Source organism: Phascolarctos cinereus, unplaced genomic scaffold (assembly GCF_003287225.1).
Source record: "Phascolarctos cinereus isolate Bilbo 61053 unplaced genomic scaffold, phaCin_HiC Scaffold_8;HRSCAF=390, whole genome shotgun sequence".
NCBI lineage: Eukaryota > Metazoa > Chordata > Mammalia > Diprotodontia > Phascolarctidae > Phascolarctos > Phascolarctos cinereus.
The window spans coordinates 72,660,226-72,686,171 of NW_027556291.1; the positions used below are offsets into that span (position 1 = coordinate 72,660,226).

At 42.1% G+C, this 25,946-nt stretch overlaps 1 protein-coding gene across 1 annotated transcript in view; it reads left to right on the top strand.

Moving 5' to 3' along the window:
* VAMP7 (vesicle associated membrane protein 7) overlaps window positions 1-25,946 on the top strand; it is a 68,557-nt gene that overhangs the window by 2,894 nt on the left and 39,717 nt on the right. Inside the window, exons 2-4 of the mRNA XM_020975600.2 lie at window positions 18,082-18,236; window positions 18,880-18,937; window positions 20,429-20,566. Coding sequence (XP_020831259.1) covers window positions 18,091-18,236; window positions 18,880-18,937; window positions 20,429-20,566 — 342 coding nt within the window. The 5' untranslated portion in view covers window positions 18,082-18,090. The remainder of the gene's footprint in view (window positions 1-18,081; window positions 18,237-18,879; window positions 18,938-20,428; window positions 20,567-25,946) is intronic.

Below are 25,946 nucleotides of genomic sequence, written 5' to 3' on the forward strand. Positions count from 1 at the left end.
TCCAGAATCAAATAAAAAATCTTTTTTGTCTTTTAAAGTACTGCATTACCTGTCTTCCTTCCAACCTTTTAGTCAGTCAATCAGTAAACATTCATTAATCACCTACTATGTGCCAGGCCCTGAGCTAAGTGCTGAGGGTACAAAAAAATGACAAAAAGGCAATCTGATGGAAGAGACAACGTGCAAGCAAATATATACAAAGCAAGTTATACATAGGATAAGTAGGAAATAATTAACAGAGGGAAAGCACTAGAATTAAGAGGGGTCGAAGAAGGCTCCTTGGAACTTAAGCCAGGGAGGTCAGTAGGTGGAGTGGAGGAAGGAGAACATCCCAGGCATGGGGGACAGCCAGAGAGAATGCCCAAAGCCAGAGATGGAATGTCTTGTTCATGGAACAGCCAGGAGGCCAGGGTCACTGGATCAAAGAGTACCTGTCTGGGAGTAAGGTGTGAGAAGAGTGGAAAGGAAGGAGAGGACTAGGTAATGAAGGGCTTTGAATGCCAAACAGAGCATTTTGTATTTGTTCATGGAGGCCATAGGGAGCCACTGGAGTTGGGGTGGGGGGGCAGGGAAGGGGAAGGAAAGGTGTTTTAAGATGATCACTTTGACAGCAGAGTGGAGAATGAACTGGAGAGAGAGAGGCCTAAGGCAAGGAGATCCTGAAGCAGGCTATGGAGTAATCAAGGCACAAAGTGATGAGGGCCTGCAGTACCAGAGTGATGGCAGTGTCAGAGGAGGGAAGGAGGCATATTCAAGAGGTGCTGCAGAGGTGAAATTAAGAGGCTTTGTCAACAGCTTGAATATGGAGAGTGAGGAGGTCAGGAAGATTCCTAGATTTTGAGCCTGGGGGACTGGGAGGATAGTGCTGCCCTTTACAGTAATAGGGAAGATAGAAGGGAAGAAGGTTTTGGCAGAAAGATAACTGTTTGGGGCATGTGTTTAAGATGTCTACTGGATATCCAGTTCGAGATGTCTGAAAGGCAGTTACAGATTCAAGATTGGAGGTCAGCAGAGTTTGGGCACGATAAGTAGATTTGAGAATCATCCGTGTAGAGATGGTCATTAAATCCATGGGAGCTGATGAGATCACCAAGTGAAGTAGTATACATGGAGAGGAGAAGAGGGCCCAGGACAGAATCTGGAGGAACACTTATGGTTAGAGGGCATGATCTGGAAGAGGATTCAACCAAGGAGACTGAGAAGGAACAGATGGAGATATAAGAGGAAAACCAGGAGGAGAGAGTGGTCAGCAGTGTCCAAGGCTGCACAGGGGTCAAGGAGAATGAGGACTGAGAAAAGGCCATTGGATTTGGTAACTAAGAGATCGTTGGTAACTTTGGAGAAAAGTTTTGGTGGAATGATGAGGTCAGAAGCCAGATTGTAAGGAGTTAAGAAGAGAGTGAGAGGAGAGGAAGTGGAGGCACCTATTGTCAATGGCCTTTTCTAGGAGTTTAGCCATAAAGAACAGCAGTTGTAGGACAGTAGTTAGCAGGGATGGAAGGACCAAGTAAAGGTTTTTTGAGGATGGGGGAGACATGGGCATATTTGTGGGCAGGAGGGAAGGAGCCAGTAGAGAGGGAGAAATTGAAAATAAGGGAAAGTGTGGGGGATGACCAAGGGAGCAGTCTGTTGGAGGAAACAGTATGGAATGGGATCACTTGAATAGGTAAAGGAGTGAGGCCACTTCTTCATATGAGACAGGAGTGAAGGAGGAGAGAGGGGCAGAAGGCATCTGAGTGATAGGAGATGAGAGAAAGGGAGAGGAGAAGAGGGAGTTCATGGTGAGCAGCTGCAATTTTTTCTGTACAATATGAGGCAAGATTCTTAGCTGAGAGGGGGAGAGAAGCCATGGGAGGTTGGTGGAGGGATAAGAAGGTTTGGAAAAGGTGCTGTGAAGAGTTGGGAGAGTGAATTGATAAATAAGATTGCCTAGCCACAGTGAGGGCCCAGGCGCAGTTATGTAATATCAATTTGTAGTGGACCCACTCAGAATGGTTGTGTCATTTTCTCCATCTGTGTTCAGCTGCACATGTGTAAGAATTGATGAACGGTGAGAGTGATCCAAGGCTGAGGCTTGGCTGGGTTAATTAGGGATATTGTAGGGGGACAAGAGACTCAAGAGAGGACACCAGTGTAGAGTTGAATTGGTTCATCAAGGGGTCAAGGTGGGCAGAGGATGAGAGAGTGTCTAGTGCTGGGAAGATAGCCTGGGAGAGAATTGAGGAGTCAAAGGATGGGAGGTCACAGTTCAGACGAAGATTATGGTTTGGTGAAAGACAGCAGAGGGAGAGGTAAAAAGTCAATAGATTGTGGTCAGATAAGGGAAATGCAGAATTCCTGAACACAGTTTGTGGGTGATGGCACAATCTAGAGTATGACCATCTTTGTGTGTGGCTGAAGTGGGGTGAAGGAGGAGCTCATGGGAAGTGAGTAGGTTAAAGAATTGAGTATTTAGGGTGTTTGAGGGAGAGTCAATATGTATGTTAAAGTCTCCTAATGTGAAGGTGGGAGTTGGAGAGGAGAGAAAGACTGTGTGAGTCAGGCACTGAACTCATTTAGGAAGAGAATTGGGGGTGCTGGGGGAGACAACTACTAGAATTTTGATTGGGTGGAAGGTACAGATTGTATGGTGGTGGTTATTCAATTGTGTCTGACTCTTCATGACCCCATCTGGGGTTTTCTTGGCAAAGATATTAGAGTAGTTTCCCATTCTTTCTCCAGCTCATTTTTATGGGTGAGGAAACTGAGGTAAACAGGGTTAGTTGACTTGCCCAGGGTCACACAGCTAGTAAGTGTCTGAGGCCAAATTTGAACTCAGGAAGATGAGTCTTCCTGACTCCAGGCCCGGTGCTCCATCCACTGCAGTGCCACCTAGCTGCCCAGATTATATGAACCTCAGTAATAATACTGATGATGATGATGATGATGATGATGACGACGACGACTATAACAGCTATGCTAAGCAATTTACAAATATTACCTCATTTGATCCTCACAACCCTGGGAGATAGATGCTGTTGTGATCCCCATTTTACAGATGAGGAAACTGAGGCAGACAGAAGTTAAGTGACTTGCCCAGTGTCACACAGCTAGGAAGGATCTGAGGCTGGATTTGAATTTGAGTCTTCCTTCAGGCTGAGTGCTCTGTTTACTGTGGCCTAAAGGAGAAAAGGTTACTGAGTGATAGAGGTAGTGGAGGAGAACTTGGAAGTGGCTGTCTTGTCCATTTTCCTTCTATGTTGTCTAGGATCCAGTGGCACTGGCCTCCTTGGGGTTCCTCCCATCATACTTCATGCCCTGGTTGGCCCCCAGGCCTGTAATACTCTCTGTCCCCACCTCCTTGACTTCCTTCCAGACTCATCTCAAACACAATCTTCTGTGGGAAGTCTTTCCTGGTGACCTCCTCCTACTTCCACCCCCATCTCCACTCCCAAGATTACCTCACATTCTCACTATAGATTTCTTGTGTATTTGTTTGCCTGCTGTTTCCCTTATTAGAATATGAACTCCCTGAGGGCAGGGATTGTGATTCTGGCCTTAGTTTTTATCAGTTTGGTCTGGTGCTTGGCACTTAGCTAGGGTTTAATAAATGCTTCTTGATTGATATTTGTTGTATTCTAAAAAAATTCTCCCACCCCCTCTAACTTCATACTAATTCTTTAAAAATACTTTAAGTATGCTCCAACTGTATGCCAGTGCTTATTCACTGTCATTCTATCCCTTCAATGCTGGAAGCCATTAAAATGATTTTATCTTTAAAAAACAAAAAACAAAAAAAAAACCAAAGCTTGAACTGAATAAATTGCCTATGTAATGTCCAACCGAACTTTAGGAAGTGTCTCCTGTAGTTTCAAATCTTAAGAACTTTGTGAAAAAACTCAGTTAAGTACAGTGTCCAGAGCAAAGATGTGGACTTGAGATTTGATTTTAATGACTTGGCTGGCCTCTGATTAGGTGGGCCCTATTTGTAAGTAAGAGGCATTTGGAACTTCTTAACCCAAACTTTGGATTCTTGTTATTGCTTTGGAAGGCTATTATTTTTTGTTAAGAGACCTGATTGAAGGTGTTTACAAAGTGACATGTCATTTCTGAATGGTGGTGGTGGGGAAAGAGGTAAAGATAAAATCTGTTTTAATGCAAATGTTGCATATGAGACTATAAGAATGGTTATTGAAGAGGTCTAGGACTTTAGGGGTGCTGCAAACCCAAAATCGCGGTACTAGGCCCTGTCTGAATGAATTCAACTCAAATCTTCTTCAGCCAGAGGAAAAGTTTATTAGTGATTAATCGCCTAGGCCAGGTGATGCCCTTAAAGACGAGCCGACATGAGAAAGACTCAGCCTTTTGAGCATGAGGTTCTCAGTGTCTGAATGGGGGCCAGGGTGGATCTTAAATACTAAAGTAACTTTGGGTGGCCAGAGAAGGGGGTTGGGAAAAGGGTCTAGGTAAGAATTCTAATTGGGGAGGTCTGAGAGATAGAATAGACAATGGGAATAGCTAATGGAGGGAACAGGAAGGCATTGGTCAAAGGGAGATAAGGGGAGTAGTTTAAGTGTTTTATGGGGCCTGTAATGGAGGGAGCTGGAAGGCATCTTAGGCCAAAAGGTGAAGACTAAGGCTTCCAAAGGGAGATGAGGAGCTGGGGTCTGTAGACAAATGGGAGCTAGATTCCCTCTGGGGCAAGGGGTGAAGATCTTGGCTTGGGCCCCGCCTCCATCATTTATGTCAACCTACTTGGCAGTATTGACATTTGCCTATGATTTACATTTCCACATATAACAAAAGAGCACAAAAAGAGGATTGATATGATTCAGATTCCATACAGCCAACTTTTTAAAAAGTATATAATAAATTCAACATGGTATTTTTAAAACTCTCCTACTTGTCTGTGCTTCATTATGAATTTCCTTCTCTACATTTAAAATGTTTTTGTGACTGCCTTTTTTTTTTCTTTTGGGGGGACATCACTGTTGCTAGCTTCCATCTTCTTCTACACCCCCATCGTTGTTAAAAAACAAAAAACTAGTAACAAGTAAGCAAACTCAAGCAAAACAAATCCACACAATGGCCATATCTGAATATTAATGTCTCTTTGTAAAGCATGTTTTTAAATCAAATACACATTTTGTATTTGACACATTTTGTAATTGTTTGCTTTCACCATTTTCAGTTAAATTCACCAAATATTTATTAAGTATTTACTATATGCAGGACACTATACTAGATACCCAGGTTACAAAGAAATAAAAGTTTTTGCCTAGCTTTTCATCTACCTCTTGGCCTGGAGGGTATACATTATTTATACAGAGAAATAGATAAAAAGCTTACACAAAGTCTGGCAAAAGAATTTCAAGAGGAAGAGAACACTCTCTCAAGAGAGTGGGAGTTGGGGAGAGGACAAGGAAAGGTCTTAATGTAGGAGGTGGCAGCACCTGAGCTGAGTCTTGAAGAAATCTAATGATTCTAAGCAGTAGAGATAAAGACGGGATGCGTTTCAGGCACAGTGGAGTGCACATGTCTGGGTATAAGAGATGAAATGTTGTTTCCAGAAAGCAGCAAACTTTGGGCTGGAATGTAGCGTGCATGAATGAGAGTAAAATGGAATTATATCAGACAGTTGGGGGGCGGGGAGGGGAGGAATCCAATTGTGAAGGATTGTAAAGGCCAAATAGAAGAAAGACTTTGTATAGGCCTAGGGTCTAGAGGAAGCCATTGGAGCTTCTTGAGCAGGGGTCAGACCTGTGCTTTAGAAATGTCCATTTTGCAAATGTGTGGAGGATGGACATGAATGAATGAATGAAAAAGCATTTAATGAAAAAGCTTGAGTGCTTACATTAAGTCCTCATATAAGGGGACTTCAACATGCATATTGATATTCCCACAAAAACACTAAACTCCCAGTTTCTCAACTTATTTCTCATGACCTACTCCTCTACCCTGCCTTAGCTGCAAAGAGATGGTCATACCCTTTGACCTTGCCGCCACCCACAAATGCACCATCTCCATCTTTGTGAATTCCCTTTTCTGATCACAATCTGTTATTCTCCCTGTCCCTCATGTCCCCAAACCTGTTCTTCATCCTCACCACAGCCACTGATCCCTCCAACCCCTTGTTCTCTCCTAAGCTATCAACCCTGCCTGTTTTCTCCCCCATTAGTCTCTGAGTTCCTTGAGAGAAAAATTGTCTTGTGCAATTCCTAGCACTTAGCACAGTATCTAGCATAGACTAAACACATAAATGCTGGTTAACTGACATGTGGGGAAGTCTCACTCTTCTTCTCAGTCTCCTCAGTTCCTTAAGTCTCAACTACAGGCCCATGATCTGCAAGAAGTCTTTCTCAGTGCTCTTCAGTCTTAGTACCTTCTCTCTGAGATTATCCTGTTTGTTCTGTATGTATCTTGTTTGTGTGAGGTTGTTAGCATGTTGTCTCCCTCTTGAGACTGTGGGCTCTGTGACAGCAGGGACTTTTTTCCCTTGCTTTGTGTACCCAGCGCTCAGTACCACGCTGGGCACATAGTAGGTGCTTTAATAAATGGTAGTTGATTGATCATCGTCTAATGATATCAAGGACTTCTCATGTTTGTTATGCCCCTTTCTTTGAGATTTAGTGCAATTTAAAAAAAATTACATAAGGAAGAAAAGGAGAAAGGAGAAAAGCTAAGTGAAGATAGCTATATGTTTTTCTTTAATTTCTTTTTAATTAAATTTTTAATTTAAAAATAATAGCTAGAAAGTCTGTTTATATATATTTTTAAATAAATTATTTTAAAATAAGTTTTTATTGATAGTTTCTGGTTGTTTTGTTTTTTTTTTTATATCTCCATACTTACCCCAAGAATCTCTCTCTTTCCCCCTCTCCCTCTCAGCCATCTCATATGACAAATAGTATTTATTAGAGAAGGGAAAAAAAATCAGTACAACTGATCAATACATTGAAAAAGTCCAAAAACATGGTCTATGTGTAACACCTGTGTACCTCCCTCCTCCACCAAGGGGCAGGTTGGAGGTGTCTTCTCATATCTCTTCATTCTTGACTTTTGTAATTTTGATATATTTACTTTTGATGTTTTGGTGTGTCATTGTTTCCATTTACATTGTTGTAGTCACTTTGTAGATTGTTTTCTTGGTTCTGCCGACTTCATTCTGCATCAGTTCATGTAGCTCTTTCTGTGCTTCTCTGTATCCATCATACACATCATTTTTTACAGCACAGTAATACTGCATTACATTCATGCACCACAATGCGTTTAGCCATTCCCGAATTGATAGGCATATACTTTGTTTCCAGTTCTTTGCTAATCACAAAAGGTACTGCTATAAATATTTTGGACTATATGGGGACTTCTTATCTATGGCTTCCTTGGGGTATAAGCCCAGTGATGTAGTCTCTTATTCAAAGGATATGGACATTTTAGTTTATTTGCATGATTCCAAAATGATTGTACCCCTTCACAGCTCCACCAACAAGGTATTATTAGTGTGCCCATCCTTCCACAACCATCATTGACTGTTAACATTTTTTAATATTTTTGTCCATTTGCAGAGTGTGAGGTAAAACCTCAGAGATGTTTGGATTTCCATTTCTCTTTTTTCTTAGCTAGCCACCAGAAAATGCAATAGATATACCACTGGGCATCTGGTCAGGAAGACCCAACTTCAAATGCAGCATCAGACACTTACTATCTCTGTGACCCTGGGCAAGTCGCTTAACCTCTGCTTTCCTCAATTTCTTCATCTGTAAAATGGAGATAATAACACCTTCCAGGCCTGTTGTGAGGATCAAATGAGATAATAATTGTAAAGTGCTTAGCACAGTACCTGGCACATAGTAAGCACCACATAAATGTTTTCTTTTTTTTTTATTATTAGTGGTCTGGAGCATTCTTTTATATGGTTATGGATACTTTGCAGTCCTTTTGAGAACTGTTTGTTCATATCCTTTGACCATTTATTTATCCAATGGCTATTAGTGTTGTATGTTTTAGTGCATTTTTTAGTTATGTGAAATGAGATTTCTCTTTCTATTATTGCATCTTGTGTTTTGTTATTATATGGAAATGCTGTTGATTTTGAGGGTTTAATATGTAGTCTGCAATTCTGTTGAAGCTATTAATTCTTTCAGTTAATATCTTTGCTGATTCCCTAGGATTTTCCAAGCATACCATCATATCAGCAACCAGGGATAGTTTTATCTCCTCTTTACCTATCTTTATGCCTTTTATTTCTTTCTCTTGTCTTATGCTATTGCTAGCATTTCCAGAACTGTATCAAATAATAATGGGGAAAGTTCACATCATTATTTCACTCACCTATTTTTGGGGAAAGATTCTACTGTATCCCCATTGAATGTGATTTTTGCCTTTCATTTTACATAGATGCTTTTTATAAAGGTCCTTTTATGCCTATACTGTGTAGAGTTTTTGGCATAAAAGAGTGCTGTACTCTGAGGCTTTTTCTACATCTGTTGAAATAATCATGTGGTTTGGGATGTTTTGGTTTTTAGTATGATTAATTATGTTGTTTCCCTAATGTTGAAACATTCTTGCATTCCTGGTATAAATACTACTTGATCTTACTGAATGATTTCTTGTATATATTGTTGTAATGTGTTTGATAGGATTTAAATTTTTTTTTATATTGGCTTACAGTTTTCTGTGTTTTATCTTTCCCTGGTGTAGGTATTAGGACTATATTTGTCTCATAAAAGAATTCTGGTAGGGTGCTTTCTTTATCAATTTTTAAGAATAATTTATTACATGTAAGTACATACTACTCTTAAAATTTTGATAAAATTTTTGCCTTTACACTTTTTTCCTTGTGTGCAATTAGAAAGAAGTCTCTTACTGGTCTATCTGCTACTATCACTACAATGCTGTTGTTGTCCTTGGCTGCTGCATTTATTGATTTCTTCTGCATTTCCACTGTTCAAGAAGCAAATAATCTCTTCAGTTCTGGTTTTCTTTTAAAAAATATTTTAAACACCTCTTTATTATTGAACCTCCCATCTCTTTTCCTGTATGGTTAAGGTCAGATTTGCAGGGTAGGTCACCTAGGCTGCATCCTGAACTCCATTGCTCTTTGAAACCTGTTATTCCATTCCATTTTACATTTTCTGTTGGGCACCAAATAGTCTTGCATTATTCAAATTTCCTTTCCTTTGTGTTTGTTCTCCTGCTGGTTTACAGAACTTCTTTCTGAATTGAATTATTAAATTTAACCACACTGTGTCTTGGAGTTTGCAGCCTTGGTCTGGTCTTTCCGGCCCCCCCCACCCCTCCCACCCCGCTGCCTTTCTGGAGACAATTTAGGAATATTTAAAATTAGTATTTCATTTTTTATGTTCAGAAGTTCTAGTTAGTTCTCTTCTACTACTGTCTACATTATGCTCTTAGAAAGTTTTTTGTCCTGTCATATTTTTCTGAGAAACTTAGGATTCTTAGGTTGTCTCCATACATCCTGTCCTCAAGAGCCATATGTTTTGCTTGTATGATAAGCGCATCTTCTTTTAATGTTTTTGTATTTTGCTTTTCTTCTTCTAGGTTGTCCTTCACTTCTGTGTATTTGCATTCCAAATCCATTGTTTTCTTTTTTGTTTCTTTGGTGAGGCTTGCTGTAGCAGATTCCATTTATTCCGTTCTGTCTATTATTTCTGCTGTATAGGCCATAAATCCTGCTCTCATATTTCTCTTTTGAGCCACTCAGGAACCATCTCCTCAGATTCTACAGGGTCCTTTGTCTCATCAAGTGTCAGATTGTTTTCCTTTATTTTGCAATATTTATTGATGGGTTTCTGAACTCATTTACTAGATCTGGAGGTCACATTTCCTTCTGGTTTTCCTGTTGATTTATCTGCTTGTGTTCAAGGTCTTTGAATTTTCTTCTTCCTGAAATCTTTGATAATTTCAGTCTTTTAAAATAAAAATACGTTCAAATCCGGCCCCAGACACATAACACTTACTAGCTGTGTGACACTGGGCAAGTCACTTAACCCCATTGCCTAGCCCCCCCCCACCAAAAAAATTGTAAAAAATAAAAATAAGAGGAACCCTTACTTTCCCGAGTCATTCACTTTGCGCCCTCTCTTTCTTTTTTTTTTTAAAGGCAATTGGGGTTAAGTGACTTGCCCAGGGTCACACAGCTAGTAGGTGTCAAGTGTTTGGTCTGAGGCAGGGTTTAATTCAGGTCCTCCTGACTTCAGGGCCGGTGCTCTATCCACTGAGGCCACCTAGCCCCTTGTCATTCACTTCTTGACTCCCTTCCCTCTGATGATGATTTCCTTGGGGGCTGGATCTCACAGTGTCTCAGCCTCTTCCCGCACTAGGCAATTCACCATTCACCAGTCTAGATCTCTGCCTCAACTGACTTGAGGGGATAGACTTGATCCCATATGGAAGCTTGTGCTCTTTCCCTCAGGCTTGGTGGAGTGCTCCCTCCCTCCCTTCCCCCCCTCCCCCCACACACGCACTCTGTCCCATTTCCTCCGTTCCTGAGTTCTTTGGCTGGCACTGGCTTTTTAGAGCTTTGCAACACTGGCGCTACAAGGTTGTCTGTCCTGCCATTAGCTTTGCTGGTGTTACGGGGCTGTGACCTCTGATAGACTTTTTGTTCCTGAAGTGGCTGTGGCCTGCTGACTTCCTGTCTGGGCCAGAATTGGCTTCCACAGCCTGAACCTGGGGACTCTTCATACTGGAGAGATGGAGGAGTGGGTTTGGGATTCACTACTGTGGCCATGCTACCAAGTGAGCTCAGGGTCAGTGAGCATTACTTCCTGGGTTTGGGTGTGTTTTTGTTTTTTAATCTTCTTTTGGATTCTGGTTGTCCTAGACCATGGACAGCTGAAATTACTTTATCTTTGGCATTGAATTGGAGAGGATCAGGAGATTGTGGGAATGGGAGAAAATGTCTAGTCTGCCATCCTGTTGCTCATGTGACCCAAAACTTAAAAATGAAATTTTATTGATATCTTTTGTTTTAACATCATCTGTACTTCCCAGTGTAAACCCGCCAGTTCCCTCAGAGAGTCCTTCATAATTTGACCCTCTCTTATCTTCCCAGTCTTCTTACATCTTACTCTCTTTTACCCAGTGATCTAGCCACACTGGCCTCCTGGCTCTTCCTTATGGATAACATTCAGATTTCATATTCAAAGTGTTGTCATTAAGGGTTGTTAGCCACGTACAGGTATTAATAACAAGCAGACTTATGAATCTGGTCAAGAGGCTTTTCAACTGAAAATCAAAGTAGAGGAAAAAACTTTATATATTTCCACTAAATCAGATACCACTTCCAATTCTTTTCTCTGGAGTTTTTATTTCACTGTTTATCTCTTGCTTTCTCTTTTCTAAAGATTTTTGTAGTTTTCATGGAAAATCCATATTTTTTTTCTTTCAGTTTCTGCTTGTTATTATGGAGTTAGGATTATCCACTAAGATGTTCGAGAAGTGAGTGTCCTGGATGGTTCAGAGCAGTGGTGTCAGTAAAAAACAGGGCCACTAAACCTTTCATAAGGAGCCCTGAGGGAAAACATCTGTTAATACATCATCTATGTTCTGCTGTATTTTTATTTAGTTCATTAGATATGTCCCAATTACATTTAATCTGGTTCCTGAGATACTCAGAATTGTTGTGTGTTTGCCCTCTGGTTTAGACCAGTCCCTTCCAGCCTTTTTGCATGTAGGAACCCTTTTTTAACATCAACCAATTTTAAGAATATGCATAATAGAAAAAGGCATTTATTAATTGCTTTCTATGTGCCAGGTATTGTGCTGAGGGATTTTACAATTATCACCTCATTTGATCCTCACAACAACTCTGCAAGGTAGGTGATGTTATTGTCTCCATTTTATAGTTAAGGAAATTGAGACAGAAGTTAAGTCACTTGTCCAGGGTCACACAGCGAGGTCATGTCTGAGGTCAAATTTGAACTCAGGCCTTTCTGACTGTAGGCCCAGCACTCTCTATCCATCCACTGTGTTACCAGAGTATACATGATACCAAAAGGCTACTGTGAAGCTCATAGGAGCATCTGTCTGCATGTGAATATGCAAATAAATATGTAAATAGTAAATGTTCAAACAAGACATGTTTCTTCAGTCTATAGGAATTTTGCTTATGGAAGGATCATGAGAGGAAATGGGCTATTAAAATATAGCAGGGTATCTGGAGCCAGCCCCTAGGGGTGTGGCTGATGGTATAATATTCAAAGATTTGAGAGAAAGCAGATGATGTAGGAGCACTAGACTAGGAGTCTAGATGCCCTGGCATCTGCTACTTACTGTGTGACCATGGATAAGTCATTTATCCTCTGAGCCTCAGTTTCTTCAGCTTTAAAATGGAGACAATAATACTCATATTGTATATCTGATAGGAAGGATAAAAAATACTCATGTCTTCATCACATGCATTGTTGGCTAGCTTCAGCAACCTGGAATTTAGACCGTTATTCTAGCCTACTGATATTTTTGTATTGAACTGTTTGAATAAATGGATCAAAAGAGTGGTGTGATAGAAGCAATATCCTCTCAATGTCCTAGCAGCTTGGGGGTACCACAGGGCACAGAGTACTGGACTTTTGGTGTCTAGGAGACCTGAGTTCAAATCCAGCCTCAACCAGCTGTGTGACCCTGGGCAAGTCACTTCACCTCTGCCAGCCTCAATCTCCTCACCTTTAAAATTGTTGTCATCATTGTTCTGGAAGAAGACCAGTGACATCAGGAGGTGGTCTTGACTTACAAGTGGATTTAAGTGAGGCACAGCTGGTGTAGCTCTCACTCTCAGCCTCACTCTCTCCTCCAGGGTCATGGGCATCCAGCTGCAATTCATAAGTCAAGATGACTAGTGATGGCCCTCACCTTTAAAGTGGGGATTCTTCCTGTCAGGCTTGTTGTGAGGATCAAATGAGATCATATTTGTAAAGTGCTTTGCAAACCTTAAAGTGTTATAGAAATGCTAGCTATGATTATTAGCTAACCCTCCTCCCTCCCCCCCCCCCAATTACAAGTTAGACTAGTTTTTCTTTAAATGGTGTTAAGAAATACCTTAAGACTTGGTTGGCTCAGGAATAAAGTCAGCAGACTGACATGGATCACTTGCTCATCACTTGTGTACAAAGCAGTCAGGAGGAGCTCCAGGTGCTATGATGCTTGGCTGGTGGATCACAATGGGTCATTTAGGCAAGAATTCCCAAGCTTCTCAGCTGAATCAACTCAAGGGGTCTTTAGTGCTTCTGTTCTTTTTGAATGTTGTTCTCTGGCTAGAAGTAAATTTCTTGTTATAACTGTTGGATCATTTTGTTCCAGTATTGACCCTAAGCTACCAAGGACCTATCCTGAGTCATCCAAAAACAAAAGATGACTAATAGATTGATGTCCTCTGGAAGGAAAGTAAGTCACCAGTGTTCTGTCCTGGGAGCTTGGTGATCAAAGGTGTGGGCACCACCCCAATTGGAAGTAATAGCCAGTATGTTAGAGGACAGCTTGAGGATCCAGAACGTCTCAGCAAACTAGAACACCAGGCTGAATTGGACAGGCTGCACTTAGATAGAAGTAAATGTTAAGTTATTTGAATTCTTAGTACTGTATAGAATTGGGGCCAATTGGGGGTTCATGTGATAAAAGACTCAGTATTACTGAGTGAACAGTATTTACGGCAGTCCGAAACACTCATGTGACATTAGGCTGTGTTCAGAGAAGTTGAGTATACACGGGAAGGGAGGCAGCAGACAGTCTGATCAGATCACATATGCAATAAAATGTTGGCTTTTGGACACAACCTTTTAGGAGAATCATGGATAAGTGGGAGTGGCTTTAGTTAATGGAGGGTGACCAGTATGTTTCAAATGACTTGGAAACAGTGTTACAAAAAGAACAGTTGAATATTTATCTCTGTGTGTTGCTTTCTATTTGAATATGAGCTCCTTGAGGCCGGGAACTGGCTTGCTTTTTGTTTTTATGCTTATCACAGTGCTTGGCACATACTAAACGCTTCATCAAAGCATTCATTCCATCTCTAGCAACCAGTGAAGATCAGCTTGTGCAGAACTAGGCCAGTGGGTGAAAGTTCAGGAGGGGCAGATTTGAGGATAATATAAAGAAGACTGTCGTAAAAATGAAAGCTAATTGAAAATGGCCTTCAGTACCTCCCAAGATCCCTTCACTGGAAGTGTTCTGAGGGCAATTGTGTGGTCATCTTTCAGGTGAACTTACAGATTTCAGAAGAGCAAGTTCTTTGAGGCATGTGGTCTTTCTCTCCCTGGTGCCTGATACATGTTAAAACTATGGCTGATTTATTGATGGTGGACTGAATTAAGTAGGGAATTATGGGAGAAGACTACCTCTGCTTCCTTCTATCTCTACTTTTTTAGATTATTCTCATAGTCAAGTTGTTCATTGGTCATTTCAGTCATGTCTGACTCTTTGTGACCCCATTTTGGGGTCTTAACAGGGATACTGCAGTAGTTTGCCATTTCCTTCTCCAGCTCAATTTACAGATGAGGAACCTGAGGCAAACAGGGTGAAGTGACTTGCCCAGGGTCACACAGCTAGTAAGTGTCTGAGGCCAGATTTGAACTCAGGGAGATGAGTCTAAGCATCTGCAATATGTGCCAGGTACTTGCTAAGTAATGGGAATACAAAAACAGGCAAAAAAAAATTGTCTGCCCTCAAGAAGCTTACAGTCTAATGGGAGAGACAACATGTAAACAACAAATATTTTTACAGGATAAATGGGAGATCACCAACACAGCGAAGGCACTGGCATTTAAAGAGAATCTGGAAAGACTTCTCAAAGAAGCTGGGATTTTAGCTGGGACTTGAAGGAAGCCAGAGAAGTCAGGAGGCGGAGAAGGGGTCGGAAAGAATTCCAGGCAGGGGGGAAGGCCAGCGGAAAATGCCCAGATTCAGGAGATCTCCTGTGGAGTCTCTTATGAAAGGAGCAGCAAGGAGGTTGTTGTCACTAGATTGTAGCATACAAGAGGAGGTATAAGGAGACTAGAAAAGTAGGAAGGGGTTGGGTTATGCTGGCCTCTGAATGACAAATAGCATTTTGTATTTGATCCTGGAGGTGATAGGGAGCCATTGGAGTTTGGAGTCAGGGAGTGACATAGTCAGACCTGCATTTTAGAAAAATCAGTTTTGTGTCTGAGTAGATGGTAGAAGGGTAAGGAACACACATTTATATAGCACCCATTATATGCCAGGCATATTAAGTCAGGGGTGGGGAACCTGCAGCTGCCTCAAGGCCACATGTGGCCTGCTAGGTCCTTGGGTGTAGCCTTTTGACCGAGTCCAAGTTTTCCAGAACACATCCTTTTGTTAAGGGGATTTGTTCTGTGAAGTTTGGATTCAGTCAAAGGGCCGCACTTGAGGACCTAGAGCCACCGCTGTATTCCGTGCTTTACTGACAGTATCTCATTTGATCCTCACAACAACCCTGTGGAGTAGGTGCTATTATTAGCCCTGTTTTATGGTTGAGGAAACTGAGGCAAACAGTGGTGAAGTGACTTGCCAAGGGTTACACAGCTGGTAAGTACAGGAAGATCAGCTAGAACTCATTCTTGATTTGGTTTGGTTGTCGTCCTTTGTACTTGAAGAGGACCAAAAGGACATCACTCTGTCGGGGTCAAGGTGCTGTGGCTGATTAGAACAATACTAAGAAGGCTCTACCACAGGTCAGGCACAGATAGTCCAAATGCTCTAGATTTGTGCATCTCATTTCCTTTGTGCAATTCCACTTTGCTCATAGAGCACAGCCCCTTCTCTGATGAGGGCACGCCATGCTGGGTGATCCTGTGCCAGTGTCTCCCATGTCTCACAACCAGTTCCAGAGTTCTTCAGAGAGACCTTGAGAGTGTCCTTGTATCGCTTCTTCTGACCTCCATGTGAGCGCTTGCTTACCTTGTGTGAGTTCTCTGTAAAATAGTCTTTTAGGCAAGCGTGTGTTTGACACTTGAACATCGTGGCCACCCATCAAAGTTGCGTTCGCAGCTGTAGAGTTTGAATGCTTGGCAGTTCAGCTCAAGAAAGGACCTCAGTGTCTAGTACCTTATTCTGCCTGGTGATCTTCAGGATCTTCCTAAGACAATTCAAATGGAAGCAATCCAATTTCCTGGTGTGGTACTTGTGTACTGTGCAGGTTTCACAGGCATACAATAAGATCTGCTAGGTGGAGAGTGCTTAGTTTGGAATCAGGAAGACTTATCTTCCTGAGTTCAGATACTTACTAGCTGTGTGACCTTGGGCAGGTCACTTAACCCTGTTTGCCTCAGTTTCCTCATCTGTAAAATGAGCTGGAGAAGGAAATGGCCAACCACTCCAGTATCTTTTCCAAGAAAACCCCAAATGGGGTCAGAAAGAGTCGGACATGATTAAAACGACTAAACAATACAACGCCTCTGTGGACCTTCAGTTTGGTAGGCAACCTAATACCTCTTCTTTCTTACACTTTCCTTCGGAGCTTCCCAAACATGAGCTAGCTCTGGCAATGCATGCATCAACCTTATCATTTACCTGGACCTCCCTGGAAAGCATACTGCCAAGGTAAGTGAACTTATCCATGCATTCAAAATTTCTCCATTTGCTGTAACCAGTGGTTCCACGTATGGATTTTGTGATGCTGGCTGGTGGAGAACCTCTGTTTTCTTCCTGTTAATTTTTAGGCCAAAATTAGCACAAGTGGCAGAGAATCAATCTGTATGCTGTTGCTTTTCAGCCTCAGAGGATGCACAGAGTGCACAATCATCTGTGAACAAAAAGTTGCGTACCAACTCTCCCTCAACTTTAGTCTTGGCTTATAGCCTTTCCAAGTTAAATAATTTACCATCAGTTCTGTAGCTGACCTTGATGCCGTTTTTATCTTGATGCTGCCTTCGTTGAAGGCATCTGACAACACTGTTTAAAACATCATGCTAAAAAAAGCATGGGAGCAAGCACACAGCCCTGCTTCATTCCATGGGTGACTGGGAAAGCAAGAGAGCATTGTCTATTATCCATAACCCATGCAAGCATGCCATCCTGGGGCTGGCATACAATACTGATGAACTTCTCCAGGACAATCAAATTTTGCCATGATCTCCTACAGACTTGGTCAGATTGATTAGCATTGTATACAGACCTCTGTCCTGCTCCTGGCATTTCTCCTGGAGTTATCAGGAAGCAGACACTATATCGACTATTACTTGGCCCTTTCTGAAGCCATACTGGCTCTTAGGTAGATGACCATCTTCTAGGTGAAAGATCATCCCATTAAGCAGGACTCTGGCAAGAATCTTGCCAGCAATGACTAAAAGAGAGAACCCCCTGTGATTGTCACAGGACAACCTATTTGTTTTTCCTTTATAGAGATGTTCATTGGAGGCATCCTTGAATCTCTTGAGGGATAACCTCCTCTTGCCATATAACCCAGATGATTTCAGATAGCTTTTATATGAGCAGTGGACCCCACCACCACCACCACCTTGTAAATCTCAGCTGGAATAGAATCAGCACCAGGCGCTTTGCCACAAGAGAGGAGCTGAATGTCATTCAAAACCTCTTCTTCAGTTGGAAGTTCCGCTGAAGAGGGATTGACTTCAACCTGAGATATACACTCAGTGGCTTCAGCATTGATTGATGATGATCTGTTGAGAACACTGTGGAAGTGTTTAGCCCATCTGTCTAGGATCATGTCCTTATCACTGATCAGTGTGGCTCCATCAGCATTGAGTAGTTGAGATGCCTCATAGGTCTTTGGCCCACAGATAGCCTTCATGGCATCACAAAAGCACTTTGGATTGTTGCTATCAGTGTAAAACTGAATTTCATCTGCCATCTTACTGAGCCAAGAATCCTACATCTCTCTAAAATTTGCTTGCACTTTACTTTTGATGGAGTTAAATGCTGCCTTCTTAGAGACAGAGGAACTATCCTGACCTGATTCCTTGTCTTAGAGGTTTGTATCGGTCAGTATGGCTTAGTCTGAGAACATCATGAAGTCAGTGATGCGGTACAATGCTACATCTAATTAGATGTTCACTAACTGCTTTTTGATAACAAAAAATTCTGGTCAAAGAACTATTCTGTCTCACTTCTGTTTTCTTTTGTTAGATTGAAAGCATGGCTATCCTTTTCGCAGTTGTTGCCAGAGGCACAACCATCCTTGCCAAACATGCTTGGTGTGGCGGAAACTTCCTGGAGGTGACCGAGCAGATTCTGGCTAAAATACCCTCTGAAAATAACAAACTCACTTATTCACATGGAAAGTGAGTCTTGCTTAGTAATGATGGAAGGGTGGGGAAAGGGAGTTTCATAGCTACAACTAGAACAACACTAGAAAACAGATTTTTAGATGGGTTTTTGAATTAGCTGCCAGTAACCCATGACTGATTTTTAAGTTAGAACATATTTGCCAAACTTAATTTTGTCACAGGTCATTTCTGTGCTTGAACTATATTGAGAAGATCCACGCCAACTGATTGAGAAGTGATGGCTGGAGACACAGCATCATCCCTTGGATATAGAGGGAAGGCAGGAAAAGTTTGGAGTGAAATGGAAGAAATTTAACCTGTTTTCACACTGAAAAACTGGCTGTACATAATTCTTCATATATATAACTTCAAATTTAGTATTTTAGGGAGAGCCATATAGTAAGAGTAAGTTGGATTTATTTGCACTGAATCTTCAGGCAGCAGACATAAAGTGGCCTAGGCTCAAAGCCTCTGCCTTGGTAGGCCCTGCCAGGGCCTCTGCTTACATGCTCTTCAAGAACTCTAAGCCATGATGAGGCATTGAAGAGTGTTGTCAGTGGGGATTCTGAAATAGTCCGTGCTTTACATATTCTCTGACATAGAGAGAGAAAGACTTTTTTTTTTACATGTTACCGGTATTTTTTCTTTATCTCTACAGTTATCTATTTCACTACATCTGCCAAGACAGGATTGTGTATCTTTGTATCACAGATGATGTAAGTACCTTGGAAACAGATTGTTAATAACCCACTTGCATTTTCTAGTACTGTCACATCGTGTTTTGTTATATAAATGTAGGGGACCATGGTATAGAGAGTAACTTAAACTAGCTACAAAACTGAACTGAATTGAAACTCAACTAGCCCAGATTCAGTGATTGTTTTTTTTTCAGGATTTCAATTTCAGTGACTGGAAATTTGTCTTCTGAATGTGCTTCTGGATGTTTCAGAGACAAATGGCAACAAAATGAGCTGATATCAAGGTTTCTGTATTTTTTTAAAACTCAGCTTGGTGTATAGTCTGGGGATCAGAATAGTTGAATGATGGCTGGTAAGGCTTCTTCTACCTACGGATTCTTAAATCTCAAAAGGAAGATTCCATTCTGTTCACTAGACTGTACTAAAGCAAGAAAGTAGACTAATAAGTGTTAGAAAGATTTCCAACAGAGCTTTTAAACCAAAATCAAGATTTTAATTTAATCCTTAGTTAGCCAGAAAATTAAAGTAATCAGAAGGCTCCATTCCCCAATGAATATGGTTAATAGGATATAGGGTTTTATAATAATTGTGATTTTCTCCCTCTCCTCTGCCTCCTTTCCTTATAGTTAACTGCTCAAGTTATTCTTTGAGACTCTGCCAAGGGATGGAGATACAAACATGTTACGTGGCTGTGCAAAACTATCTTGAGATGACTATTTTCCCTAGATAATTGAGAATTGACCATATTTATATTTAATCAGATCAGTCATTAATCAAATTCTGAATCTTCCCTCTCCTCCCAGTTCTGTTTCTTAGCTTCTGCTGAGATAAGATTGAAGCCTAAGATTGCAGTAATGAGAATTGTAGTAGGCTGACCAGCCAAAGTGATATTTTGGAGCTCTAGACTCTGCTGGGAGAGTTTGGCAAGGCAGTACTTTAATATGGGAACACTTTCCAGATGCTAGAACATGATCACCACCTTCTGGTTGCTTAAGTTATAAGGCAGCTAGAGAATCCATTTTTAACCCCATTCTCAGTGATTGCTTTCTGCTTTACTTTCTTTAAAAAAAAATAAGACCTTATGACTCTTAATGGGGAAGTTATAGATGAGAGTTTCAGATGTGCAGATCTTGAAGTCAGGATTTAGCTTTTAACTGGTTGTAGACTTTAAGTAACTTCTTGCTAATGTAGGAAGGTGGGAGATTGAAAGAAAGAATATATATGCAATTGAGCAGACTGTGAGATTATACCCCTATGTTTGGCCCAGTCATCTCAGGTCTTCCACTGGTCAGTCATAAGAGGGACCTGCTAAGAGTGTATCTGGCAAGGCCACTCCTGGAGAACCACCAGCTTCCCAGTCCACACCCTTTTGACCACATGTGTTATCTTTGCCGTATTTCCCTTTGCTGAGCATCTCCTTGGTGCTAGCTGTTGCTTAGGCTATGAAGCAGGTCGAAGCATCTGCTGCTGAGCAGCCCGCTCTTTACAGATGTGTCGGTGTCTTTTCAGGATTTTGAACGTTCCCGAGCCTTCAGTTTTCTGAATGAAATCAAGAAGAGGTTTCAGACTACTTACGGTTCCAGAGCACAAACAGCCCTTCCCTATGCCATGAACAGTGAGTTTTCCAGTGTTCTGGCTGCACAACTGGTAAGATCTTTTTCAGCATCAAATGGTTCCGTTTGCAATTTCTGCCACTTCTAAATATTTTTCCTTAACACCTGAATAACAGGGTCTAACTCATGCCCTAGGCAGTAGCTTGACTTCACTGCGGATGAATTATATTCCCTTTTATAGTAAGCTCCTGATTATTCAGAATATAAGGGACCCTGAAAGCAGCAGAGATTAGAACTTGGCTCTTTTTTCTCCCACCACTCATGGTGGCTTCGAATTGGCTAGGCCTTAGCATGCTGGACTCCTGTCAGTATTCTCAAGAGTCATGCACATTGCTAGCAGTTGTCTCAGCCTGAGGTTAGTACTCTTACCCTTAGCAGTTTTCCAGTGGTCAGGGTACACAAGAGACTGGTATTCTTTATTCCAACTAGCAAGACAGGCTCGACCATGTGCACTGTGATCAGCTCTTGGAATGAACTCCTCCCAGTTGCCTCCAGGATCAGATACAAATCCTTCCCAGCCAGTCCCCTTCCTGCCTTTCCATTCTTAGGCCTACTTTGTGACCCAGGGACACGGCCTCCTTGCTATTCCTTGAACAAGAAATTCTATCATTTCTCTGCTCCTTGTCTTTTCACTGGCTGTTCTCCATGCCTGGCATGCTCTCCTTCCTGGCCTCGGCCTCCTAACTTCCTTCAAGTGTCTACCAAAATCCCACCTTCTCCTGGAAGCCCTTCCTGCTTCCCCTGAGTTGCTAGTACCTTCCCTCTGAGGCTGCCTCCAATGGAAATTTACCTATCTATGTCTTTGTGTGTGCCTTTCTTTGTATTTCCAGTGCTTGTCACAGTACTTGGCACAAAGTAGGTTCTCAGTAAATGTTTGTTGCCTCCAGCAGTTTCTGGGAGGATTATTCAGTATTTGCCAGAGCCATTGAAGTGAGCACTGAAGGCAGCACTAAGAGCTTTTTTAGGAAAATCCTGGTGGAACAGCTTGAAGTACATCTTGCCTGGAAGGGTAGAAACAGCCCCTGGAGCTGCTGCTGGTCTGATTTGTACTCTTGCTCCTGAGACCTTCAGGACACCAGCCACTTGCCTGGGGCTGTCCCATTTTTGCATTTCAGATTAAGCATTAGAGCAGGAATGTGGACACATGGCTGAGGTCAGAAAGCTGTCACAAGAGCCCCATAATGTCAGACATGTGAGAGATGAATCAGTTAGAACTGTTGCCCTTACACAACGCGCCCCCCTCCCCCCATTTCCGTCTGCCTCTGCCTGCTCTGCTGCTTCCTCACACACATGCTCTCTGGAGCCTGGTACAGGGGACATTTCCACATCTCCTTCACCCAGAGCATTCAGTAACTTTTGAAAAAGTCAGCTATTTCAAAAGAGGAGAACTTCACTTACACTTTATTTGGGGAAGAGAAGGTGTTGGAATGAGATTATATATAACTTTTTTTTTCTCACATTGCTTTTTCAGATCATACTTTAGCTTTCTCTTGAACAAAATTAACCCTTGAAACTGCAGTTTTTACCTGTATATGCATGCTAGGTTTGTTGAGAAGTTGGGTGGTAACTAGATTGCTTCTTAGGAAATGACTATTCAAATGAAGAATGTGATGCTAATTTCTGGGCTTTGAGGTATATATTCTCTCTTAAGATCCAATCAAGAGAGCTTTGTATAGTCAACAAGCATTTGTTAAATGCTTACTATATATCAGGTACTGACTGTGCTAAGAAAGATTGAAGCATGGGCCTTGCCTTTGAGGAGTTTCCATTCTAATGGGAAAAACTGCATGTAAGCCATTATGTATAGAGGAGATGGAAGGTGAACTCCTAGGGGGTGAGGCTAGTTTTCAGGGACTGTCAAGAATAAGGCCTCCTGCCAAAGGGAGGATTTGCTGGGAGTCCTAAGGGAAGCCAAAGAAACCAAGAATTGGAAGGGAAGAGGGAGAGTAGTCCAAGAGTAGAGTATAGTCATTGACAGTGACCAGAAGAAGATAGGATGCATGGAGGGCAGTGGAAAAGGAAGGAAGGGCCCATGTTAGGAAAAGCTTTCCAGAAACTTGCTGTGTGCCCCTGAAGGCCATGGGAAGTCACTGCAGTTGGCGGAGGTGGGAGTTACACCTGCTCCTTAGGAAAATCATTTTAGTGGCTGAATGTAGGATGGGCTGAAAGACTTGAGGCAGCAGATCCACCAGAAGGCTGGCTATTCCAGTACTCGAGGCATGAGGTGATGAGGGCTTGCACCAGCAGAGTGACTAAATGACAAAATTTGGCGATTGATTGGATGTATAGGGTGAAAGAGACACCAAATTTTAGGCCTGGGTGACTGGGAGGGTGGTGGTGACTTCCACAATAATAGAGAATTCCAAAAGAAGGGGGAGTGTTTGGGGGATATAGTGGAAACTTGGGGGGCACTATTGCAATTGTTGGAGGGCATACCTCCTCCCCCCGTGCTGGGCTCAGCCCAACCTGGTGCATAGTTGGTGGTTTGAATTCTGAAATGATGGACCTGGGGGCAGGGAAGGGTGTCAGAAATGTTTTCTTTAGCTCAAAGCTTCTTAAACTATCGGTCAAGACCCCATATGGGGTCATGAAAAATTCGGCAGCTGTGAAAGGTTTCTGAACGTGCAGTCAAACGTGCAATGAATCTGAGGTGTTTTGGGCAGTGCTTGCCTGTGTTGTATTGCACACCTTCACTGCAGCCTGATCTCTTTCCTAGGTTAGTAGGGAAACAAATTCCTTTTGGAATGGATCCTAGCTATAGAATCTTCACTGCCATACAAGCCTGAGCAGATCAGTTGGTGAAGTTTGAGCAGGAGATTGGAGCCTTGGCAGCAGCTGTTCAGATAACCAGGGCCATCCACATATACAGGTACTTTGGAGATGACAAGAGGAGGCCCAATGCCCACCACCATCTTAGATGGGCAAAGGATAATGATGCTCTCTCCTTTAATGACAGTGAAAGCGTTAGTAAAATTACATTTTTATTACCTGGAACCAAAGTAGAAAGGGTACTTCTTCCCTGCCAAAATATAGGTCATCCCTTAGAGTCCCTATTCTACCTGCTTGGTCCTTGCCCCACATGATTTTTTATAACTGCCTAAGATTTTCTCTGGAGGAACTTTGGGAATGAGTCTTTCTCAGACAAGTGCCAGCACTGCAAATGTTTGTATGTTTGTTTTAGGCAATTGGGGTTAAGTGACTTCACCCAAGGTCACACAGCTAGTAAGTGTCAAGTGTTTGCTCTGAGGCCGGATTTGAACTCAGGTCCTCCTGACTTCAGGGCTGGTGCTTTATGCACTGTACCATCTAGCTGCCCCTGGAAATGTTTTAACCTGCAGGACCTTGGCAGGGACCATGTTACATAGTGTGGAAAAGGCAAGCGTGTCAAACATTAGGGGGCTGCTAGGGAATCTTCAGTGACTTCATAAGGGTTGTCCTGATTCTGTTGGGGACTTGGAGGGATTACCATGCTCAAGGAGAGATGTGTGTGTCCTGATCCTGTACCCCTCAACCCAACCCTTCCCTGAGCTACTTCACATTTGTCTAACTTCAATACCCAACCCTTCTTCCACTGTGTTCTTTGCAATATATGCTCAATAGATAACAGATCTGCTTTCATCTTAAAATCTTTTCCTTTTCCACTCCTTCCATCTCCTGACACTGAGACCTGGCTCGCCCTTAATAACATTACCTATTGGACACCCTTTCCAGCACTGGTTGCACTTTCTATCATTCTCACTCCCACTAGCTGGTTGAGGCAGGGGAGTTGGATTACTCCTTGCTCCCCATGGCCACTTCCAGGTTCTCTCCCCGCCTCCTTCATCACTCAGTAACCTCTCTTCCTTTGAGGTTCACTCAATCCATATATATCACCCTCTGGGCCACTTCCATATTTCCTCATTGGTTCACAGTCTTTCTCCTTTTCCCAACTCCTGCCTTCATACTAGGAGACTTCAACTTACACGTCATTACTCTCTCAAACACCCTTACCTCCCAGTTCCTCAACTTACTCATTTCCCATGACTTTCTCCACCCCACCTCAGCTACTCACAGAGATAGTCGTATCCCACAGATGCTCCACTTCCATGTTTATGAACTCTGAAACTTCATTATATGATCCTTTGTCATTCTACCTCTCCCTTGTACCCCAAACTGCATTCTTTGGCCTCTTTGTTACCCTTGCCCCCTCATTTCTTTCCCAAGCCATCACTCTTGTACTAGCTGAATTTTCTTCCCTTGCCCATTGTGACCCCTTGTTGAACCATTTCAACCCTATACTTCTTTAGAGTCTTTTGCCTTCTTAGCCTATCTCAGATTTTGCCTTGCCATGCCTCAGTTCTAGATTACTCCCTACTATCTGCTGCCTTGGCTCCAACACATGTGATACTGAACAAAAGCTGGAGAAATCATGAAATCGTGCTGACTGGATCCACTACAAATTTATGTTGTGTACTGGGTCCTTACTGAGGCAATCTCCTTCTCACCATCCTGCTCCACTTCCATATCTTTTCATCCCTCCAACCACCCATGGTTCCCACTTTCTCAGCTGAGAGCCCTGCCAATAGAAAAAATGGAGACCACTCATCACGAGCTTCCTCTCCTCCACTCTACCTCATCTCCTATCACTGAGATTTCTTCTGCTCCTCTCTCCTCCTTCACCCCTTGGAGTTTCCTGAATCATCCCAGTACCTAGTTTTAAACAATATCTGGTCCTGAGTGGGAGGGTTGTGTGGTGCAAGATATTTTCTCCCAAGTAATGGCTATTGAAGGAGGCTGAAGTATGCTGATACCAATATTCTCCTTGAAATAATCTGTGTGGCCAGCGAAGAAGGTGGCTAGTACCTGGTGATTATTGGGTATTGGACAAAGTAGTTATGCCAGTTGCCACAGCTGTCCCTGATCTTGCCAGTGTGGTGGGCCATGTAGCCCAGGGCCCACATGAGTGACATGGGGTTATTATGGCTGAAAACATTTGTGACTAGTAGTTTTCTTTTTATATAGTTTTTAAAAGTTTTTAAATTTACTTTAAACTTAAATACAAAATAAGAAAAGAAAAAAAGCATTGTCATGTACGTAGCAGACCATAAGAGAGGATTCAGTATAAAGCAATGAATTTCCATTTCAAGAAAGCCTATATAGTAAATACTATACACTATTTTCATAGCTGTCCAGCATTTCTTTGTTTCCTTGTAGGTTTCTTTTTTTGTTCTCTGCTGTGCACTTTTTACTTTATTTTTCCCCTCCCCCCCAAAAGGCTACAATTAAGTGCAGATATAAGTGTATGTGTGTATATGTATATATGTTTGTATGTATGTATAGATAAATATGTGTATGTATATAGACACACACACAGATACGTATTACACATATACACTCACATACATATGTGTAAGACTGTACTATGCTTATTTCTA